The sequence below is a fragment of the Sardina pilchardus genome, chromosome 17, assembly GCF_963854185.1.
Source record: "Sardina pilchardus chromosome 17, fSarPil1.1, whole genome shotgun sequence".
Classification (NCBI taxonomy): domain Eukaryota; kingdom Metazoa; phylum Chordata; class Actinopteri; order Clupeiformes; family Clupeidae; genus Sardina; species Sardina pilchardus.
In genome coordinates, this window is record NC_085010.1 from 3,572,704 (window position 1) to 3,593,060 (window position 20,357).

At 41.6% G+C, this 20,357-nt stretch overlaps 1 protein-coding gene across 2 annotated transcripts; it reads right to left on the reverse strand.

Annotated features, from left to right (window-relative positions):
• Positions 1-41: 41 nt before the first annotated feature.
• Positions 42-19,211, reverse strand: entpd1 (ectonucleoside triphosphate diphosphohydrolase 1). 2 transcript variants are annotated; one of them, XM_062518027.1, is made up of 10 exons: positions 19,042-19,211; positions 8,133-8,254; positions 7,792-7,909; positions 5,897-6,047; positions 5,290-5,449; positions 3,675-3,872; positions 3,210-3,467; positions 2,844-2,951; positions 2,613-2,753; positions 42-2,088 (listed from the first exon to the last, which is right to left on the reverse strand). In XM_062518027.1, the coding sequence occupies exons 1-10, from the start codon at positions 19,055-19,057 to the stop codon at positions 1,879-1,881; spliced, it is 1,482 nt and encodes a 493-aa protein (XP_062374011.1). In that variant the 5' UTR covers positions 19,058-19,211; the 3' UTR covers positions 42-1,878. The 2 variants fall into 2 exon arrangements, with proteins under 2 accessions (XP_062374011.1, XP_062374012.1); XM_062518028.1 differs by lacking the exon at positions 19,042-19,211 and adding an exon at positions 8,915-9,027.
• Positions 19,212-20,357: the final 1,146 nt, after the last annotated feature.

Genomic DNA, 20,357 nt, shown 5'->3' on the forward strand with positions numbered 1-20,357 from the left:
ACATGATCTTTGCCTGATGAAAACAACCAAGACAACTCATGTCTATACCACAGAATAGAGTTTCCATTGTTTTTGATTAATATATAAATCCACAGCTTCCATATTCAATATACAAAAGAGACAGACCATTTTAAAAAGTGAATGGTCCTTGGTGGGGAACCACAGTATACAACTCTGTACATGGCAAGATGAGCATACATTGGATATCACAAACTGATGACAGGTCAGTTTTGTACAAGAACATCCATGTATGCAGGCAGGGATGACAATTACTCACATTACTGACATTAACAAATATTAGACGCTTTTAAGCTTCACAAAGAGAAACCTGTTCATGTAAGCATGGTCTTTCAGCTCACTGCTTCACGCACGGTACACATGAGAAAATGGTATATGACAGTTAAAGTTTACACATTCACATTCATTCACATTCAGCTAAGAAAAACAGGAAGGATACTATGACACCTTAAAGAGCAACGCACAGAGAAGAGGAGGACAAAAACAAAGGCACCTCCGCAGGCTTCTTCATCCCGTGTCCTTGTGAGGTAAAGAGAGAGTTTATAGGAAGTGCCCCCCTGTGGTGTCAGGGGGGATAAAGAGCTCTCCTCCCAGCAACACATCCACTTTACTATGCATAACAACACAAGTCCATGAATGGCAATTTCAAAGAAAACATCATAAATCCCAGTGTTAGTCATTTCTGTCCTTGCGGAAAGGGGAGGCAATAACACGTTCATTTTAATGTAAAAAAACAAATGTTACTGGCACTGCTGTAAGTGTGGGGATGAAATGGGGACGAAATAAGACAACATTACTACCATGTATGGAAGTGAGTGTGTAGACTTAAAACTCAATATTTCATTTATCCGACTCATTTGTTCTTAGAATAAATACACTTTGGACAGATAATATGTCTATGGTAGGTACTATGGTCATTTTGCATACTTGACCCAAGCCATAGCACTTAACAAGCAAGGTGATGATGATACTCATAACCTAGTTAAACCTGATCTGAACAATGAGAAATAACTACAATTCTGTGTAGAAAAGATTAACATTAGCATATGGTTTTCCACATCCTACCAGTTAGGAGAAATGGAATGACAATAACAATACTAGAACAGTAACAGCAGTCTAATACTGCTGAGAGTAAAGGTAATGGTTCAATGTTTTGTTCAGCTTGATAACTGTGCTGTAGTTTCTACATGGAATAATCAATAGCTGCATAAAAATAGATATTTTAATCCCATTAAGGGACTAATTAATTTACTTGGAGTGTCCACTTCAAGGCATTTCAAGTTCATCTTGTGATAAGCGATATAACTTGGCTTGAAATGCCTGTATAATATTTGAGTAGATCAAGCCATCGTTCATTTTTTTGAATGCCACTGATTTTCTTGGGGTCAAAAAATGATAAAATAATACAATTGTCAAATATTTACACAGAGCTCAGAATGATGATGCATCATGGTCACCATTTACATGTTGGACACATTAATGCACACAGTGCTATAAGAAAACCCTTTAAAAATATGTATACAGTATTTATAGCCAAACTGCTATTACCAAAATAAAACAATTTCTCTTAAAACATCCAACAATCTCCTGAGTTTGTTTGGTTTGGGCAGGAAATGTTTCTGAAGACAGTGAAAGACTAACATCAACACCTTCACTCTTAACCTGTCTCCTGTGGTTCTAAACTGGCACTCTAATTATTGTTGCTAGCTAAGTTGAGCTCCATTGAGGTGTGGTCCTTATCCAACAGGATGCTGCCTTCATTAGATTCCTGCTACTCCCTTAGTGGTCACATTCAAATCCCTTCCACCGGGCAGTCTGTCCTGTGTACACAGCTCCTGTAACCTCAGCCTTGGCACAGGCCTAGACAATATCCTTCGGAGATGAACAAGAAGGCCACCCGAGAAATCTCTGGCCGAGGAACAAGAGGACGAAGAGGAAGACGGAGAGGAAGAGGATGAGGGTGACGAAGCCGCCGTGGGTCATGAGAGGAGTGTCTGGGGCCTCGGCTGGAATCATGTTGGTCAAGTTGAGCATGTAGCCCAGAGTCCAGCCTGCACTGCTGCCTTCGATCTGTCAGGACATAACACATGAGAGTCACAGAATGCCCCAGGTGTACACATACAGGAAATTGATGGCCCCAACTGTCAGGAAAAATGGAGAAGAAGTAATTTGTTCCCAAGGCAACCAAGGCAAACTAAAATAAGCCCTCCCCACTCAAGCTTGCACTACCCAGCCAGGGTGATGATGAGGATGATCAGTAGTGAGAACTGCTCGTACATATTCATTCATGTTTTTTACACTTAATATACTTTGTTATGTATTTAAATAGCTTAACTTATATTGTCTGTGTGCTTTGTTTTATGTTGCTAGAGTGGCAAATATGAATGTCCAGTGTATGTAAATTCAGTGGACAACAAAGTTTTTATCTATCTATTTATCTATCTATCTATCTATCTATCTATCTACCGGTATCTCATGCAGATTGTCATGTATTATTACAACAGTTTGAGTGTGGTGCCCCGGTGGCCTTTTTTCCTAGAGCACAGACAGAACTCTAACTCTAAAACAAAGGCTAGTGAGAGAAAGCTGGGAACCTTGTCAATGAAGGTGATGTCTTTCCAGGTGTCATCTGTGAAGCTGTAGCCATTTTCTAGCAAGGTTAAAATGTAGGTCCCAGAGAAGCAGTACTCTGCAAGGTACTTGAGCTTCACTTTGGGGTGGTGTCTCGCCTTAATCTGAAAATCAGGAAAGGCATTATTCATTATTTCATTGTGCTGCAATTTCTGGATGGATATTGCCCATAGCTTGACATGAAGTCAACATACTTCATTCCATGGGGTCTTGCAGTAATCTGCCAGGTTCCTCTTGGTATCTTCCAGGGGCTGGCCAGTTAAGTTTAGAAAGTTCATCACAAAGTAGTAGGCAGAGAAGGCCTATGAGCAACATAGAAACAAGAAGGATGATGTGAAAATGAACAACAATACTATTTTTGCAAAACCAAAAATTATAAGAGCCAACTAAACCAAATAATGATTACTTAAATAGAGCATACTCTAATAGCTTAATGTATTTGATGGGATATCATTTCTAAAACCTCTAGCATTCCATATTTGTCTTGTGACTATACACTGCACTAACCCTAAACCAACCCAGTGCTTTTAGAAAGATGAATGTAGCCACATATTTCTCACCCCAAAGGTCCCTGCTACAGGAGGCTGGTAGACTCCATTAAAGGAACATCGAGAACTTGTACATTGGCTGAAGTTGAAGACTTTCTGGATGGACCTTTGACACTGTTCAAAGTTGCCAGTGCCATTGTGTGTGAAGTTTTCCCTCAAATCATCTTTTTTGATGGTCTTGACACAGGGGGTATCGAACACGTCCTTAAACTTTCTCTCTTGACTGTAACCTTGGTGGAAGCAGGGGTCTTCTAGGACGGTCTCACCTGACTTGGTGAAAAAAAAATAAAAAGTAGAGTTAAGAGATAGTGAAGGCTTAACATGTTAAACTTTGGGAGAATGTTTCCACTTGAGTTAAAATGCATATACACATGTCACTGATTTCCATTTAGACCTGAAGACCTATTTTTTTTTAAAAACAGGACCGTGATTAAGCCATTAAGGCATGAAATCACTTCTGTGGCATAAAAGTCTTACCTCTAGGTTTTTTTCCAGAGATAATTTGAGGACCTGATCCTTCCCATAACACAGGAAGCTGTGTGTGTACACCTGGTAGTCACTACCATAGAGTCGGAAGTCCAAGGAATTGTCACGTGACTCTATTGGTTGCTTGGAGACAAAGGTGATCTGAGTGGAGGCACCTCCCAGGTCTAAAGCTCCCATTGTTCCGGCAGCCTGAAAATAACACTTATTATTCACTTTTCTTAAAATCAGATGACTAGTTTTCTCCAACAAAAGATGGATGTCTGCCTCTTTAGTAATGTCCTGTTTGCTGTAATAGGCCTACAGCCCCATGCTACAGAAATCCATCCTGATCAAAGCAAGTTTTATTATGAAATCAATTCTAATCCTCTTATTTACTTTCAACTCTAACACCAAACAAGACATCCATGCTCTCAGACATCCATGCTTAGTCTTTAGGCAGTGGTGTATGAGGTACCTGGTCAAGTAAAAGTATTGATACCTTACAAAGAATATAAGTTATATTAGTTACTTATCTTAAAATATACAGTGTCTATAAAAAGTGTTCAGCGTCCTTGGATATTTCCTCTTTTACTGGTATAAATGGGATGTTGGCCTTTTTTACAATAATTTACAAAAATCCACTCTTCAATGTCAAATTGAAAGCAGATTTCTACAAAATAATGTGAATTAATTAAAGACATATTATGCAAACAACCCATCGTTTTGCATTGTATCCACGATATTCCTTAGCCAACAATGGACGTCACCATGACACCTCAGTATTCAGAAAACGGTTTTCTATTTCTGGCGAAGCTGCGTTGTATCTATTTTAACGTGACGGTTGACAGTGCTTCACATATTTAACATTTCTATATCGGTTACATTATGTAGTATATCCATGCTGAGGGCAGAATTGTCAACATTTCGAAAGAAATCTAAGTTGAAGCATATTCTAGTTGGCGTACTGAGAACGCACGAAGCAATAAATAGAATGAACAGAAGTTGAAAACTGGACCGATTTCCGGGTTAGGGAATAAGGTGGATAGCAAAAGGCTCAAAAGACCATCAAGTGCAATCGGGAGCATGTTCTTAACCACACACAGCAACGTTCATGTCAGGCCTATTTCCTTATCATTATTACTATTTCATGATTATGCATTGTGGGGTGTAATGTGTAGCCTATAGTGCCACCTGCATCTGTACTCCCACTCATTTAAAAACAAAGAGAAGGCAGAAACACAATGGGTGCCAAAGCAATTTAGCATCAAGAGTCAGGGACCTGTCTGTCCAGCTTTGCTTGACTCCTAGTAAAGGTAAAGGTAGAAAATAAGGTGTGTGTGTGTGTGGGGGGGGGGGGGGGGTATAATATGATAATATGAGCCGTTATTGTCTCAGGTGGAGAAATATAAATAAGAAGCTAACTTCACATCCGCACACATATAGCCAAAAAAAAAAACACACACACACACCCATCATCATGAGATTGGATTAGATGTTGAGAGATATTTCACTAAATCAGTGATTTATTACATTGGTGGGAAGTCATTATTACATTAACCTTTTTAACCTTCTTGCACTGGAACTACCTGCATTTGTCTGTTGCTTTATACTGTATGTGGGAACTAACCTTCCCAAAGTTTTCCTTCAGGTAGTTGACAGTAATCCAGCCAAAGGCCCCCTCCTGCTGGCCTGAGATGATGCGTGCCCCCTGGAAGTCGAAGGGCGTCTTTTGAAGGGTATCCGTCACGGAGGACAAGACCTTCTTGGCACTCTCAGAGTCCTGTTCCCTAGAGAGAGCAGTTTGACCATTGGCCCACAATGAAGATGCAGAAGGATTGCAATATGATTCTTATTTTATCACTAATTGATTGTTACTATAGATGTATTGCTGCTACATTTATTTGAATTGCTAAATGAAACTATAATGTGATGTGATGTTTGAAGAATTACTATAAATGGTGTTACTAGCTCTTGCAAAAGATAATCCCAAGAGATGGCCACAGGGGGAGTATATTCTCTGCCTTCAAGATGTTGTATAACTAAAAAATACCAACTGTCAGGCATCGTCTCAGTGACTTTCTGATTTGTTAGAACAACTGAACCGTCCAGTGCCATTATAATTCCAGTCCCATAACATGTTTGTTTTCTCAGCCACCTAGCTGACACATATGAAAAGAATTGCTGATTAAACCGGCCTGAGGGCCTGTGAATCTGTTCAGGCAAAAAAGGCTTACATGAGCAGCCTCATCCCTGCAGTGGCTCCCAGGTACACTGGCGTCTCCCCGTACTTGGCTTCATCAATGTTGCGCTTGGCCTCCTCTATGCACTCCTTCAGGGACTGGCCTGCTCCACTGATGTTCAGGGCATAGCTGGAGATCCCCTTGCCTATGGGAGAGCATCAACTGAGGTCAGAAGATCACAGGGATGAATTCCCTCTGCTGTCATGATGGCCTACTGACTAATCAACATATGCCGGTACAAAAGCTTTCAAATTTCATTCATACTTTTTTTTAAGTATATTTTTGTGGCTTTTTTGCCTTTATTCATAGGACAGTGAAGAGTGGGACAGGAAACAAGTGGGAGAGAAAGATGGGGTGGGATTGGGAAATTACAGCAGGTCGGACTCGAACCTGGGTCCCCGTGGACACTTGGACCTGTTCATGGCACGAGCGCTGTAGCCTGTTGCACCACAGCGCCCCCCATTTCATTCATACTTTTAACAACCTGTTCCTATTAAGAATTATAAAACATAACATGAACACTGCTGCAAGGCTCAACTCAAGATCTCAGTTTTGCAAGTGTAAGAAATGTACCCAGGGAATAGAGTGTTTGGTAATGTAAGGAGGATACACACTTTTCCTTTGTATATCTGAAACTGTGGCATGTAGCACTACACTACACAATTGATTCATTAACAAAACCAAATCACTAACAATCACATTTTTTTACACTACACTCAGGGACGTCCAACAGGGAAAAGTGGGACTGATTACCCTGGAAAGCCTGGAATATATTTTGTTTTGAATATTTGAATTTACAAATGAAATGCCATAATGAATGTCAGACAGACAAAATGTAAAGTTTTTGTCTGTTGTAAAGTGCATTTTCTGAATAACTTGGTTGATGGACTGACTTTTTATATAAAAAATAGCTAACACTAAAATCACATTCATCTTTTGCTGAAGCGCAAACTGGTCCAGTGCACCTGCAGGACGATAGGTACGCTATGCACTTTTTGTTGCTGATTCAAATTGAAGATGCTTGCTTAAGTTGCTTGTGCTTTATTGATTTGCTTGTGTTGTAATAAACTACAGGTTGTTTGCACCCGTCGGCCCCCGATGAGAATGGCTCTTGTAAGTCGCTTTGGGAAAAAGTGTGTGCTAAATGAATAAATGTAGATGTGGTGAGGATTACTGCACTCTATATATATTGCACTGTACGGTTTCTGACACACAAACACACACACACAAACACAAACACACACACACACACACACACACACACACACACACACACACACACACACACACACAGATGCACAGTGTGCACACACACACACACACACACACACACACACACACACACACACACACACACACAGGAGGGCTGTGGTTCTATGACTGTTTTCATTTTGTGCATACTGTTATATAGTCTGTGCATGTAGTCACGTAACTCTGGCAGGTAGTTTCATGTCCCCTCCTGTCAAGGGTTTTCCGTTTGAAATGTTCTACTCTCAGTTGATGTCATGCTGAGGTGAGTTGAACAGGTGTCACTTTCACTTTTACCTTATTCAAAGTTGCTCGGCTATAGTTGCTCTGTAGCTACTCTATTGATGTTTATGTGAAGAGATTAAACTCCCAATAGACTTGTTTAAAATTGTGTTAGGAAAAAATAGTTGAACACCAGTGTAGACTGTATTGTAATATGCTACAATCAATTAATGTACCATATTATTTTAAGTTTCAATTAATTAATTGCCAGCGAACAATCTAGCATTTCGAGAGGCCCAGAATTATTTTCTTTCATAGGGCCCATATTTTCCAGCAGCGTCCCTGTCTACACTGCTGAACACAAGCACTGCAGGTCTAGCAAAAGGATGAGATAGGATGTCCCCTGACTGATGCCATACCTTTCACCCCGCAAAAGTGTCGCTGGCGGACCATCCCTGTATTGTTCTCCTTCTCCGCTGGCCACTCATAGATGTACATCGCCGTGTGTGAGGAACCCGCATCGAGTACTATTCCATACTACACAGAGAGGGGAAAGACACACAGAGTGGAATGAGAGAGTTTATCATGTCAATTAGCTTTGAAGTTCACAGTTTATTTCAGAGGTACACCTTGATACTTCTTTTGACTTCACAGTAACCATAAACTGTGGCTCAACAGGACTTTTATTCAACACTGTGCCAGTTCCAAAAGTCAATATTTACACAGACACAGGTGGTTGTACCTTACAAACCGTGCTTACCTTATACTTCTGCAGTATTGGTTTATTCTGCACAACAGCGATGGTTACGAGGGTAATAACAGCAGCAATAAAGAAGAAGGCCACACAGATCATTTTCCCACTGTGCCATGGAGCTTTCATCTCTAAAAATCAGACAAAATTAAAGATAATATTAGCCACAAATGTAAGGTCAATCTGTGTCAGCTTTATTTCGCAAAAACATCAATTCAACTCAATTTCAAACATGGCATAAGCGCTGTCTCTTCAGGGCCAGCTGGGTAGAAAGATTGACCCAGCTTGATGATATCTACTGAGTGTGTGAGACAGTATTCAAAGTGGTCATGGTATAACAATACTGCGGTCGAGATTTCATAACGCGTGCACCACTACCCGTTTTTCTTGCAGATTTTTTCTGCAAGAAAAAAGTTCAAGTTCAGTCTGGCGCACAATGCTCCACGCAGCCAAGCGTTTATAGTTGAGGAGCCTATTTTAGTCTGATAGTAACGCTGTCGATCGCTTGCTGCCTAAGCCAACAGTCAACAACAGTCAATACCACATATTTAGAATAGCCTATGATATTCCGCTAACTCTACACAACCACTTCCAAAACGTTGAAAAAAGATTCTATGATAGGCGACGTGTAGCCTATACATTTGATTAAATGTAATCTAGGCGATAAATTTGACATTTTCAAAATACTTGAATGCCTATCATATTTAGTAGGCAGCGTAAAGCCCCTCCGATTTAGCCAAAAAAATGATTGTTTGCAGATGGTTTAAATAGACTGCTTATAAATCGCCTACTTGATGAGAGCTGTCCGCTCACGTCGGCATTCCTTAGTAATGGCACCTTCCACTGTAACCAGCTGTGACTGCTGATGCCGGGCGACGAACATGCATGACACTCCTGAAAAATACATTTCCTCAAGTCCTGCCCCTCACCGCACAGTCGGTGTGATAACCCAGTCGGTAGGCCGACTGTAGCACATGCGCATGCACATGTTTGCAAAGTGATTTCATTGCAAGCCAAACAGTCATTATCTTTTTACTAGGATATAGGCCAAATACTTGACACATTACGTGTTAACAAGACGGTTATGGTGGTTATCCATGAAGAAATCCTCTTCTTACAGTTAAATTACCGAATAGTTAAAACATTAAAACCGGAATGGCTTCAATAGTACCCCCTATAGGTTTGGAGCAGTCATCACTAGCAGGCCCTGATCATTTTTACAGATTAGATGGCCCTCTTAAGAAATTGTTTGACTGTGAAGATTACACATAATAAAACTAAAATTTAACTGACTGAGACATGCTCTTTTCAACCTCATAAGTAACCGAGATAGTGGTAAATGGCTGCATTTGTGTTTCCTCTTGAAAGCTTGAAGACATTTGCCACTAAGGTGCGTCTAGATTTCTAGGCTATGAAGACATATTTTTGTCTGTGTATACACAGGAGAGGCGTGTTGCAGGTAGCAGTGGCGATTCTAGACATTTATAACAAGGGCGGCTTTAGAGGGGCACTGATTATTTCAAGGGTGGCATCTAGATAAACAGAAACAGGCTCACATGCATTACTAAAACCGTGCACCAAACACCATACTCATATTGAAGGACAAAGACCAGACTCCCACATCAAATGTCTTCGTATTTGCATTTGGATCAAATGCAAAAAGAAAGAAGCATAGTTAATTATCTAAGTTGTCTATCACTGGATTATGCTGCTAAAACAAATTCCTTCATGGGGACATATATATTCTATTCTATTCTAAATAGGAAATGAATTATAGGCTACTAAAATACTCCTCCCCACAATAACTTACACCATCTGTTTTTGTCAAAACCCTTTTCTGAAACGCTTTTTAATTACATAATTTACGAACATATCGTACCACACTGAAAGCTAATATTTTGTCACTTGCAACAACCTACATCTGTCATCTACCAAATTATCCTCTGGCTCTGCCCTGGTAGGCAGGAGATTTCCCACTGTGGTCAGTCGACAAGCAGGCCACAGTTGGCTGGCGGCAGTCGCAAATCGCCTCGTGTTGGATCCAGTAACAACTCCTGATACCAGCTACCAGCTGAAACTCAAACTCACACTATCTGGCAAATAACTATCTGGCAATTTCTCTAAGGTCAATTCTGGTGTGGTCATTTCAAATCCAGTCAATGGATGGAAATATTGTATTGCATGGAAATATATTTCACTTCTACTCATATAACACTTCCACTAAGTGTGTTGCTTTGAGCCTTAATAAGAGGAAATCCTGCTTATCGTCCTATCCCACAGTCACTCCACACCTAGCCTATATTTCTCTCCTGCTTACATTAGGACTGTCTTGGCGTGAAATAAATTGCCTGAGCAAGAATTCCCTGGTGAGTGCCATAGTTTATCTTTGGTTACTAATCACATGAAATTACAACCTGAAGTTGGTCTGCAAAAGCCTGACGCTTGGCCTTGTCCTCAGCATCCTTCAATTGTTCAGCAGAAAATCAAGGCAGTGTAGGGAGTTCACCATGGAAAAGGGTGTTGTTATTGTACAGCTCCCACCCAAGATAAGGTCTAGTCAGAGCATTTAATGTAAACACTGAGTGGGATAAACAACGGTGAGCGGTGAACAGTGCTACGGTAGTCAGGAAAGTCTTTCAATATAGTTTTGTTGATGTGTGCATTGCAAAACCCTGCCGCTGAATGCACAAAAAGAGTAAAAGTATTGGCATTAGTGTTTTGAACATTTCCATCATTAAGAATCATTTTCAAAGTTGTCAATGTTGTTTTACAATCAAGAAAGCTTAATTTGCTTTGATATGAAGCAATGAAGCAATGCCAGAGACCTTTTCAAAGAATCCTCCACAGAAATGTATGGCTTAGTTTGTAATGCCAATAGACTTATAGCAGTTGCCTACACATATGCCATCCCTTCCTGCAATGTCAATAACCAACCACATTTTTACATATATCTCCCCATTCACTTGAATAGGAAAACAGCTGCCCGCTAACTGTCCAAAGTGTGTTACCAAGATGGACACCAAGTGGGGGGACCAATTGCCTACAAGCACTTTAGCAATGCTATTTGTGCCTGATGGGGATAGACTATGTGGCCATTTACACTTGGGTGTACAGTATGGCGTACCATAGACAATAGACAAGAGTCTGTTTGCAAACAATGCAGTTTACAGCCAGGCACACAGATACTGTGTATATTTTAATAAACAGCATCAGAGTCATGATCTGCAAGGCCGTGGACAAATATAAGGGGGTGTCTTCATGAGACCATCCGAGTCCCTGCCACTCCTTGGGCTTACATGAACTCTCATCCTGTGTTGTAGCATGCTGTGCTTCAGAACAAGCACCAACATATCAATATTATAAGGCTACATATGAAGGGTTCAGATGCAAAAGCCTCTAAATCCGTCTGACCACTTTTCTTTTAAATGAGCATTTTGTATCAGGCTCCTATAGGGTTTCGCCTACAAATCAATATTTCAGACCAGGAAGAGAATGGTATTTAGTGAGGTTTGAAGCTAAATTATTGAAGTAACTTACACTATATGTGAAGAGCATTCACTCACCATGATTATCTCATTTTCGACAAAAAGTGGATTTAGAGGCTTTTGCATCTGAACTCTTCATATACACTAGTCTATATTATTATATTTATCTTTATATCTATCTGTTTTATGTTTTTGATGTAAACTAGCGCAGTGCCCGTTCCTGTACAAAACCCGTAGCCCAATTACATGTCCACAGGTCTGCCTGTTTTAAAAACTTCATTCCAGCTAAGCATTTAATAAAAAAAAATATGCATATTTTATGATATTAGCCTATAATTAAACTTAATTCTTATGGGGGATAAAGGTACATCTACATATCACTTCAAACTTGGGTGTTGTAGGTTATATTGTGGGTGGCTATGCATATCTGCCTTCTACTCTGTTACTGAGATATAGCGCGCTGTGCTTCACAACTGGGATTTCCAACTGAAAACAATTTCCTTTCACAGTTTGTTCAGTACAGACTTGTATTTCTAAAGTTACTCTACACTGTTGGTGATTAAGAACCCAGAAGTCAACACTGAATGTGACTAAACACACCAAAGGCCTACAATACATCCGGCAGAGAACAGAGTAGACATGAAACAATGCAGATTGTCTTTTTAGTGATATGCAAAGCAGTTCTTCCATGATGTGTGATGACAACAGGATATCTATGCTTGCTCAGACACATTTGCATTTTTGTAAGTTTACTCAACAGAAAAGGTTCAACCGACCTTACACCGCATGCATTAAGCCTATTCACTTAGCTGGCCTGTTTACCAAGCAGGCTATCTGTGTAGTCGCTGATGAGAAGAATGGTTGTGAAGGTCTAGCAAACCTGTCAACCTTTTCTGGCACTGGTTAAAGGTGTGTCTGTTTATCCTTCAGGCCCACATGAATAATTCAACAGACTAGTTATTTTCTTAACGTACAACAGTGATGCTTACAGTATATTGTGTTGAAACAAGCTCACTCTGTGGTAACATGCGCAGACAGAGAGGTGAGGCGTTCTATGGATGAATGAAAGAAATCCTGGAAGACCTCTCTACAACAAAATGTGAGCACATGCAAGTTCAGTGAGTTTTTCTTCCAATGCGCACTGAGTATACAGTGGGATACCTAACACTGTACACATGTCATGAGTAGGTTTGCCTTTGCTAAAGTAATTTGCAACAAGTTTGGTCTCAGCAGTCATGGAAAATGAATGTTGGCTTGCATGTAGTAAGCTGTTGCTCAGATTACCTAATATTTTCTGGCAAATAATAATGTCCTATCAGGAGTGTTGCCATGGTTTATGAAGAAGGTTCTCAAGTAACAATAACAAACATTCTTGAGATGTTCACGTGGTCCAGAATGAACATATTACTCTTGTAATATTGACTGAAATCGGTAGATACATGCAAGAAACAACACGTTCTAGTGGTTGTACAAGAAAGAGCAGAACATATTCCATAATAAGACTAAGAGCCACCTCACATGGCTATCATCAATATGGGATGGAAAGACTTTAGACGCCTCTCTTCGCCTGTCTAAACATCTCTCCCCTGTTTACTGGCACGGTTCCTTCCCCAACAGTACCGTTCAGGCGGAGCTTTCAGACATTCACCTTCAGGAGCTAGCAGCTGGACTATGGTTTCCTTGAACTTCGAACCCTATGGAGTCTCCTCAGTGGTCAGTCCTTGAAGGTCTACCAGAAATGTTACATTTTCAGTTCCCTTTTAGTCATCGAGTGACTGCTACTGCTGACAGCTTCCTGTTGGCTGCCCTGAACAGAAGGAATAACTGACTTCTTGTATGGACATGCCTTTAACTGTGTGGTTAGACTGCGTGAAGTAATGTTCTGTGTACATCTGAGGCTTATCTGAGTCATTTTGTAAATAAGAAGACAAAAAGACGGTATGTCGCTGTTGAGCTGTCTCTCATTCTTACCCAAACCTGAAGGATTATTACATAACTGTGAAGCAGAACAGGCCATTTGTCAATCTATGTTTGAAACTCACACAGCACAGAGCAAGAGCACAGAGCAACAAATGATTTTGTTGAACTACAAGTGAACTGTCTCCTCTAAGCATAACTTCTATGTTTACATTCAACTGTAATCTAAACTTGAAGCATGATGGTACTAACTTAGAGCAATGACACATTGGGGGTAGACGACGGTGTGCAGACATTTGTGCCAATAGCAGTTTTTGTACTGTGGACCAGCTGCAGGACCTTTCAAATACATGTGAAATTTGTACAATATGTGCAAAAACCAATGCAGGTATGACCAACCAATGCAGATGCTGAAATGTCAAGAGAAGTGTCACAGGAAGACTGGTAAAACGTGCTTGATAACATACAAAACATACTGTAGCTGTGTGGGATTATATATCTTATATTCAGCATAAGTGCCATTATTCTATTGGTTCAGGCAGTTGTCATTGTTAGTTCACCTGCACACAAGCCAATTCCCACTCCTTGACACTACAAAACAGCAGGTTTGATCATGTTCTCTTTCAACTGGAAAAACGTCAGCCACTTCCCCTGTGTGACACGGTCCCTTGTGTCTTGTGCTGTGATGACATAGTGTTGGCCAAGAACTCAGATGTTTGCGGTGGCTGAGATCAAGGGCATCATGCTGAGAGAAGCCTGCTGTCCTCATGCATGTCTGATCTAGCTGTTGTGTGGTTACTCCGGACACGCCACTCAAACTCCACTCCTGACGGGAAACCCATGACATCATGTCTGCCTGGCCTTGAGCCCAACCCATAAAAGGAAACACATTTGCAGGGAAACACTGCGCCCGTCATACTTTAATTAACTCAGCGATGAAATGAGAACCATACGCAGCATATTTAGCATTTCTTCTAGAAAAACAACAACAATTTATTGAACCTCTCTGTTCCAGGCTCACATTATGAGAAGTAATGAGCTGCAACATGACTAGTGGTGACCTTGTCAGCCCTGGTCACCACTCACATGCTCTCATGCCCCCTCCACTCACTCAGATTAGAGGAGACACTGCTTGCAGTAGCACAGGCAGGAATTAACCCAAGGAGGCCACAACTGTCCATCAAACCTTGTCCCATAACATTACTCTAGATCAGTGTTTCTTAACTGGTCCCAAAAATGGGTCGCGGCACCGTTCTGGGTGTGTCGTGGAGCTTTTATTCAAAATGCTACCTTATCAAATCTAATATTGTATCTTTATTATAACAGGTTTTATTCGTAGCCAATCAGTCAATAAGCCATAAGCAATGGTTATGTAACCGGTCATGTTAGACATCATTTTAGTGGTTAATGTAAATGTAATGCCAAACATCCACATGTTCCAGACAAGTAGGTCTAGAGGCACTTTGTATGTTACCATGTAGCTCACCATATCCGTTGGCTTGAACGCTAAATAAATATATTGGTTGCGACTTTATGAACTTATGAAATTGTGGGTCTCAAAGCCAGACCAGTTAAGACCCACTGCTCTAGATTGTATCATACAGCTTGTAGAACTGCCTTGATATCTGACTTGTGCACATAATGGGAGAAAAGACACAACAGCGGAAAAGGCTAAAGGTTCTGACTATCAGTTTACAAACTAAAGGATGCAGTGCTACCTCTGTTTCTTAAATCTCCCAAAGACACGGACAAAGACAGAGTAACAATTCTTTGCCTTGAATTAAATCATAGGTAATTTACTGTGGAAGGTCTGAAACATTCTCCTGTTTTAGTTCAACATATTTCTGACCATATTTAGCAGAATAGTCATTGATGCAAAAACTACAACAACAAATCAATCTCTCTGTTTAATAAACCATATGAACCCTCCAGGCTCTGTAATCAAGGGCTAATGTTGTATAACAGGATCTGCTGACTTCCCAACAATGATAATAAGTGTCAGATTCTCAACCAAGTGTTGCAGTCAGAGATAGTGCATGTGAATGTGTTATGTTATGTTAAGGCAGGACGTTTGAAGGCAAATATCTGTTTTCCAAAACTGCCAAAGTCACTCTGCTGTTAATCTCCAGGATAATAGACACATACAGTACAATGACAGCAATCAGAGGAGTGAAGTGTACATAGTGAGGCTGACATTCTAGCTGCCCTTAGAGTGACAGTGTGCAGACATTTCCACCAAGTGAAGATTGAGAACCTTATTTTTTGAGAGCCCCAATGTTCTGCAATCTTGGCATGGCGACAAATACTGTAAGATAAACATTACAAAGTGTCTTTAAATCCTTAAAAAGTCTCTTTCACTCTGGTAAGTTCAGTGAATTTCTAAGCTTAGCCTTGGATATGCATTTGTGGGGACAGACTGAAAAGATAGCACAGAATACCATGAATCGACCTCTTCCTGCTCTACAGTCAAAAAGCTGAAAGAGGCAGCATGTCAAACTAAACTAGCTTGAGATACGTGGAGCATCACAGCAAGTCATTCACAAAGCAACAGGAAATATTCAGTAAGCAGGAAATTCTTGGAAACACCCCTCTATCTAAATTTAATCGCCCTTCCTCATTAACAATCAGATGTGTTGCGTACACATTTGTCCTGAAGATTTGATGAACGATCAAGAAGGATATTTGTAGCTGTTTGCAGGCATGTTTTTACATGGCCTACAGTGATGATGAGCAAAGAATCACACTGGTTTCTTGCAGTGTCCGGAATGTCAGGCTAAGCTTGTACAGACTGCAGTCATGCATACAACAGCCTTAGCTAAGGGACTATTCAACTCTTGTGTGCACGCATGCACTAAATGCTAAATTCTGCTGTTGGATGCTGCAGAATAAAACAATGCAGCATGTAGTAGTGTCCCTGGAAGTATCATTTAGACCCTGAAGCATTTTTATCTGACTTGTGGATGGTCAGGCATGAACACAAATGCCATTGAAATGCCGTGTGTATGAATAGCATATATGGAATGTCACTGGGCTCCTCACTAGACTCTGTTTACACTTACACAGAGAGGTTGTGTTCAGGCTAATGGATGTAGCAAGCCAACAGCATGGTAGTACATTCCATGTGCAAGCTGGACAAGGAGCTAATGAGAAGGACAGACGGTGGAGTCCTACTGCACTGTCAACCCCAGAAACCTGGTCTTCGGACAAATGAGGAATCTGAAGAGCTACCATTTGGAAATGTAATGTCTGATAGTCAAAGCTGCACAGACTCTTGAGTGCATGACCGGTGCAGAAACCTTTTTTTTTTTTTTTTTTTTTTAAAGCTTGAAGTCAAACATGAAATAAGAGCATATACTGATAAATGAATGAAACAAATAATTGATTATGCAGACTGAATTTTTTTTTGGACAAATCTGCAAAGTCTGATGTTTATGCACATTTCATGGAAATGAAATGGATGAACTATTCCTCAACCTCAGGGAGTAAACAGTGAGGTCATCTATGACGCTAAATGAAACAAGTCCTCAAAGCAAATATTTACAAGTTGCTGTGCAAAGCATCTTGCAGAGTGGAAGTCAAGAGTGTTTACTGCGTTAGGGGCGATTTCCAGTGTGCTCCGGCACAGACAATGAGTTCCTCTGAAACGCTCCTTTCAGACACAAAGAAAAGGGAATCACCACGGCTCACTTTCAGGCCGGGAGCTAGAGGGACTTCCTCAAATGACACATGACTGGAATAATAAGGCCCGGCGCACACTGACCTTGTTGTGCTGGGGACAGGAAGTTGGTTCCCCCGGTGAACCAAAATAGGCACAAGGAGGGCATGAGCCAAGTGGCATGAACCAAGCGCCTGGTGTTTGTCTCCTGATATCAGAACAATACAATACCAACACCAACTGACAGGCACACACACACACACACACACACACGCACGCACACCTGATCTAACTCACAAACTGAATTCTTTCATCATAGTCCAAAAATACAAAACTGAATGTGAGACAAATCCTGCAGCTTATTTAATCAGGCCCTTTGATAGGGTTTTCTCACAGGGGTTTTCAAACACTGCATGCCAGATGGCTCGTCTGTGTAGAGGTAGTCCTTACATAATCGACCCTTCCACCCCCCCCCCCACCCCCCCCCCCCACCACCCCACCCCTCACCCATTTCCTCCCTAACAACGTCTTTGCACTCCAGGCAAAGTCTCTGGCCTCTCGTCCTTTCATCTTTCCTACCCCCATCTGTGCCTATACCCCACACATGCACCAGAGCGCTGCTCTCCAGCACAACTGTAACTGCATCAGCTCATTAGTAATCTCCACTGCCACAGGCATCCGTCTGCTCCATCACCGTGGCGACAAACAATACATCACCTCGCTGGCATAACAACATCTCAACTCGCTGGCACCGACCAGCACTAGGTGAGACCGAGACTCTGATTCATGTCAAACGCTGGTCTGCATCAGTGTTCTACTTCAAAGTGCAAGTCCATGGTTAGCGCTCAAGAATGCAGTGGCACGGACGGTTTGCTTGACAGGTCCATCTGGGGTCAGGTTAAGTCTCCGAGAGTGTACGAGATAAAGTAAAGGTGCCCGCCTGTGATGGAATACAAAGGGTTAACCCATATCTGAGTGAGCTGAAACACAAGCGGAGGTCTCATGAACAGAGCTACTCCCATGCAACAAATCAAATAGCATCATCTGTGATGACTGAGCGCTCATTCCCAGGCAATGCCCCTCTAGGGTGAGTTCAAGCAAAATCATGTTTGTATTTTCACGAAGAGCTTCCATGAAAACACACACATACACACACACACACACACACACACATACACGCACATGCACACACACACACACACACACACACACAAACATTCTCATAGGCATTCAGGCACACATGCACACACACACACACACACACACACACACACACACACACACACACACACACACACACACACACACACACACACACACACACACACCCAGGCCTATACACATGCACACACACCCCCCAATATATACACACACACACACACACACACAAACATTCTCATACACATTCAGGCACACATGCACACACACCCAGGCCTACACACATGTACACACATCCCCAACACATGCATGCACACAGAGTCTCTCTCACACACACACACATGGCCACACACACACACACACACACACAGAGAAAGAGAGGCACATCATATATACTGCGATGAACGAAGCATCCTATTATGATTCTTATCTAAAATGATTCTGTACTTTAGTCCTAACTACCAGGGAGAGCCATCTATCTTGGCATGACAATTGCACTTTGCCTTCCTTCCTCCTTCCTGACATGTAATCTTGTTTTGCCGTGAAGCAAGAGTCCCCTTTGTATAGGTATACTGTGTGTGTTCATGTGTGTGAGTGTGTGTGTGTGTGTGTGTGTGTGTGTGTGTGTGTGTGTGTTTGCGTGCAAGTGAGTGTGATAATGGAAACAATTGTGTGTGTAGCCATTGAAAAGCCATTTGCTTACCTCTTTGTTCAGCCATGAGTACAGCCTCTCTCTCCTTCCCTCTCTCTCCTTCCTTCCTTCCCTCTCTCTCTCACACACACTCTCTCTCTCTCACACACACACACACGCTCTCGATGCGCTTGCCTCTGCTTTGTAAGTGCTGGTGTGCTGCTCCTTGGCAGGCAGGTCTTCTGGAGTTTCTTTATAAAGCCAGGGGGGCTTGAGGGGGCGGGATTGCCCTGTCTCTCTCTCTCGCTCTCTCTCTCTCTCACACACAAACACACACACACTCTCCTCCCTCTCTCCCTCCTCCCCTCTTTTCTCTCTCTCTCTCTCTGTCTCTCTTTCCCTCTCTTTCCTGAGTCTACTCTGTTATCCTACACTGAGAGCATCTGTCTGAGTAGCAATGCTGATGGAGGAACAAACCATCTCACAAACAGACAGACAGAAAGAGAAAGTGAGAAAGCAACAGCATAAAATCAGTTGCATTGAGTAATAACAGAATACACCTCAACAATACGCACACACACACAGTGTCTGGTATCGCTTGTCCACCATCTTTGTCTCTGACCAGCATTGACGTCTCCCTGAACAAGCACAAAGAGGTGTTTGTTTGATTTTTTCAACACGATTAACTGTTAGCTTTCCTGCACTGTCACCAGTTTGTCAAAAAGCTCTATAACACTCTATTAGCAGCTCCAAAAGGCTTGGCATGTGTGTGTGATGTTGATGTCCTGATTACTCTTTCAAAACACACGGTGTCCTAGATGCAAAACCAAACCAAAGCGAAGGGGTTGTGAAAGTGTGTGTTTGCATGCATGTGCTTGTGTGCAAATGTGTGTAAGTGAATGAGGGTGTTGCTATGGCAAACGGCTATGGTGGATTAGCCATTACTGCCATGCAAAATCTCTCATGAAAACACCTTGTCAGACTGTGTGGGTGCATCTCAGCATGGGCAAAGCCCAGGTCTTTCTCCTCAGTTACAGTACATGTTTGCCAGACACCAATCATGGACGGGCCCGGGGAAGTGGCGTAATACTGAGCAGAGCCCCTCAGGAATGAACACAATGTGTACTGTCTCCCGCTTTTATGAATTACAATAAGAACCTGATATATGCTGATCCACACCCTAAAAACCAGGTGCTCCTAAGTCTGTGTGAGTGTGTTTGTGTGATATGTGATACAGAGAGGTGATTTAATGTGTTCTATCTGAACTGCATGTTCTTGCTTTTTGTTTGGGGGGGTGGGGAGCAGAGAAGGCTTCAAAGACCCATATCCTATTTAACCGCTGCACATTTGCTTCTGACTTCCTCAAAAGACACAAGACGAAAAAAGCT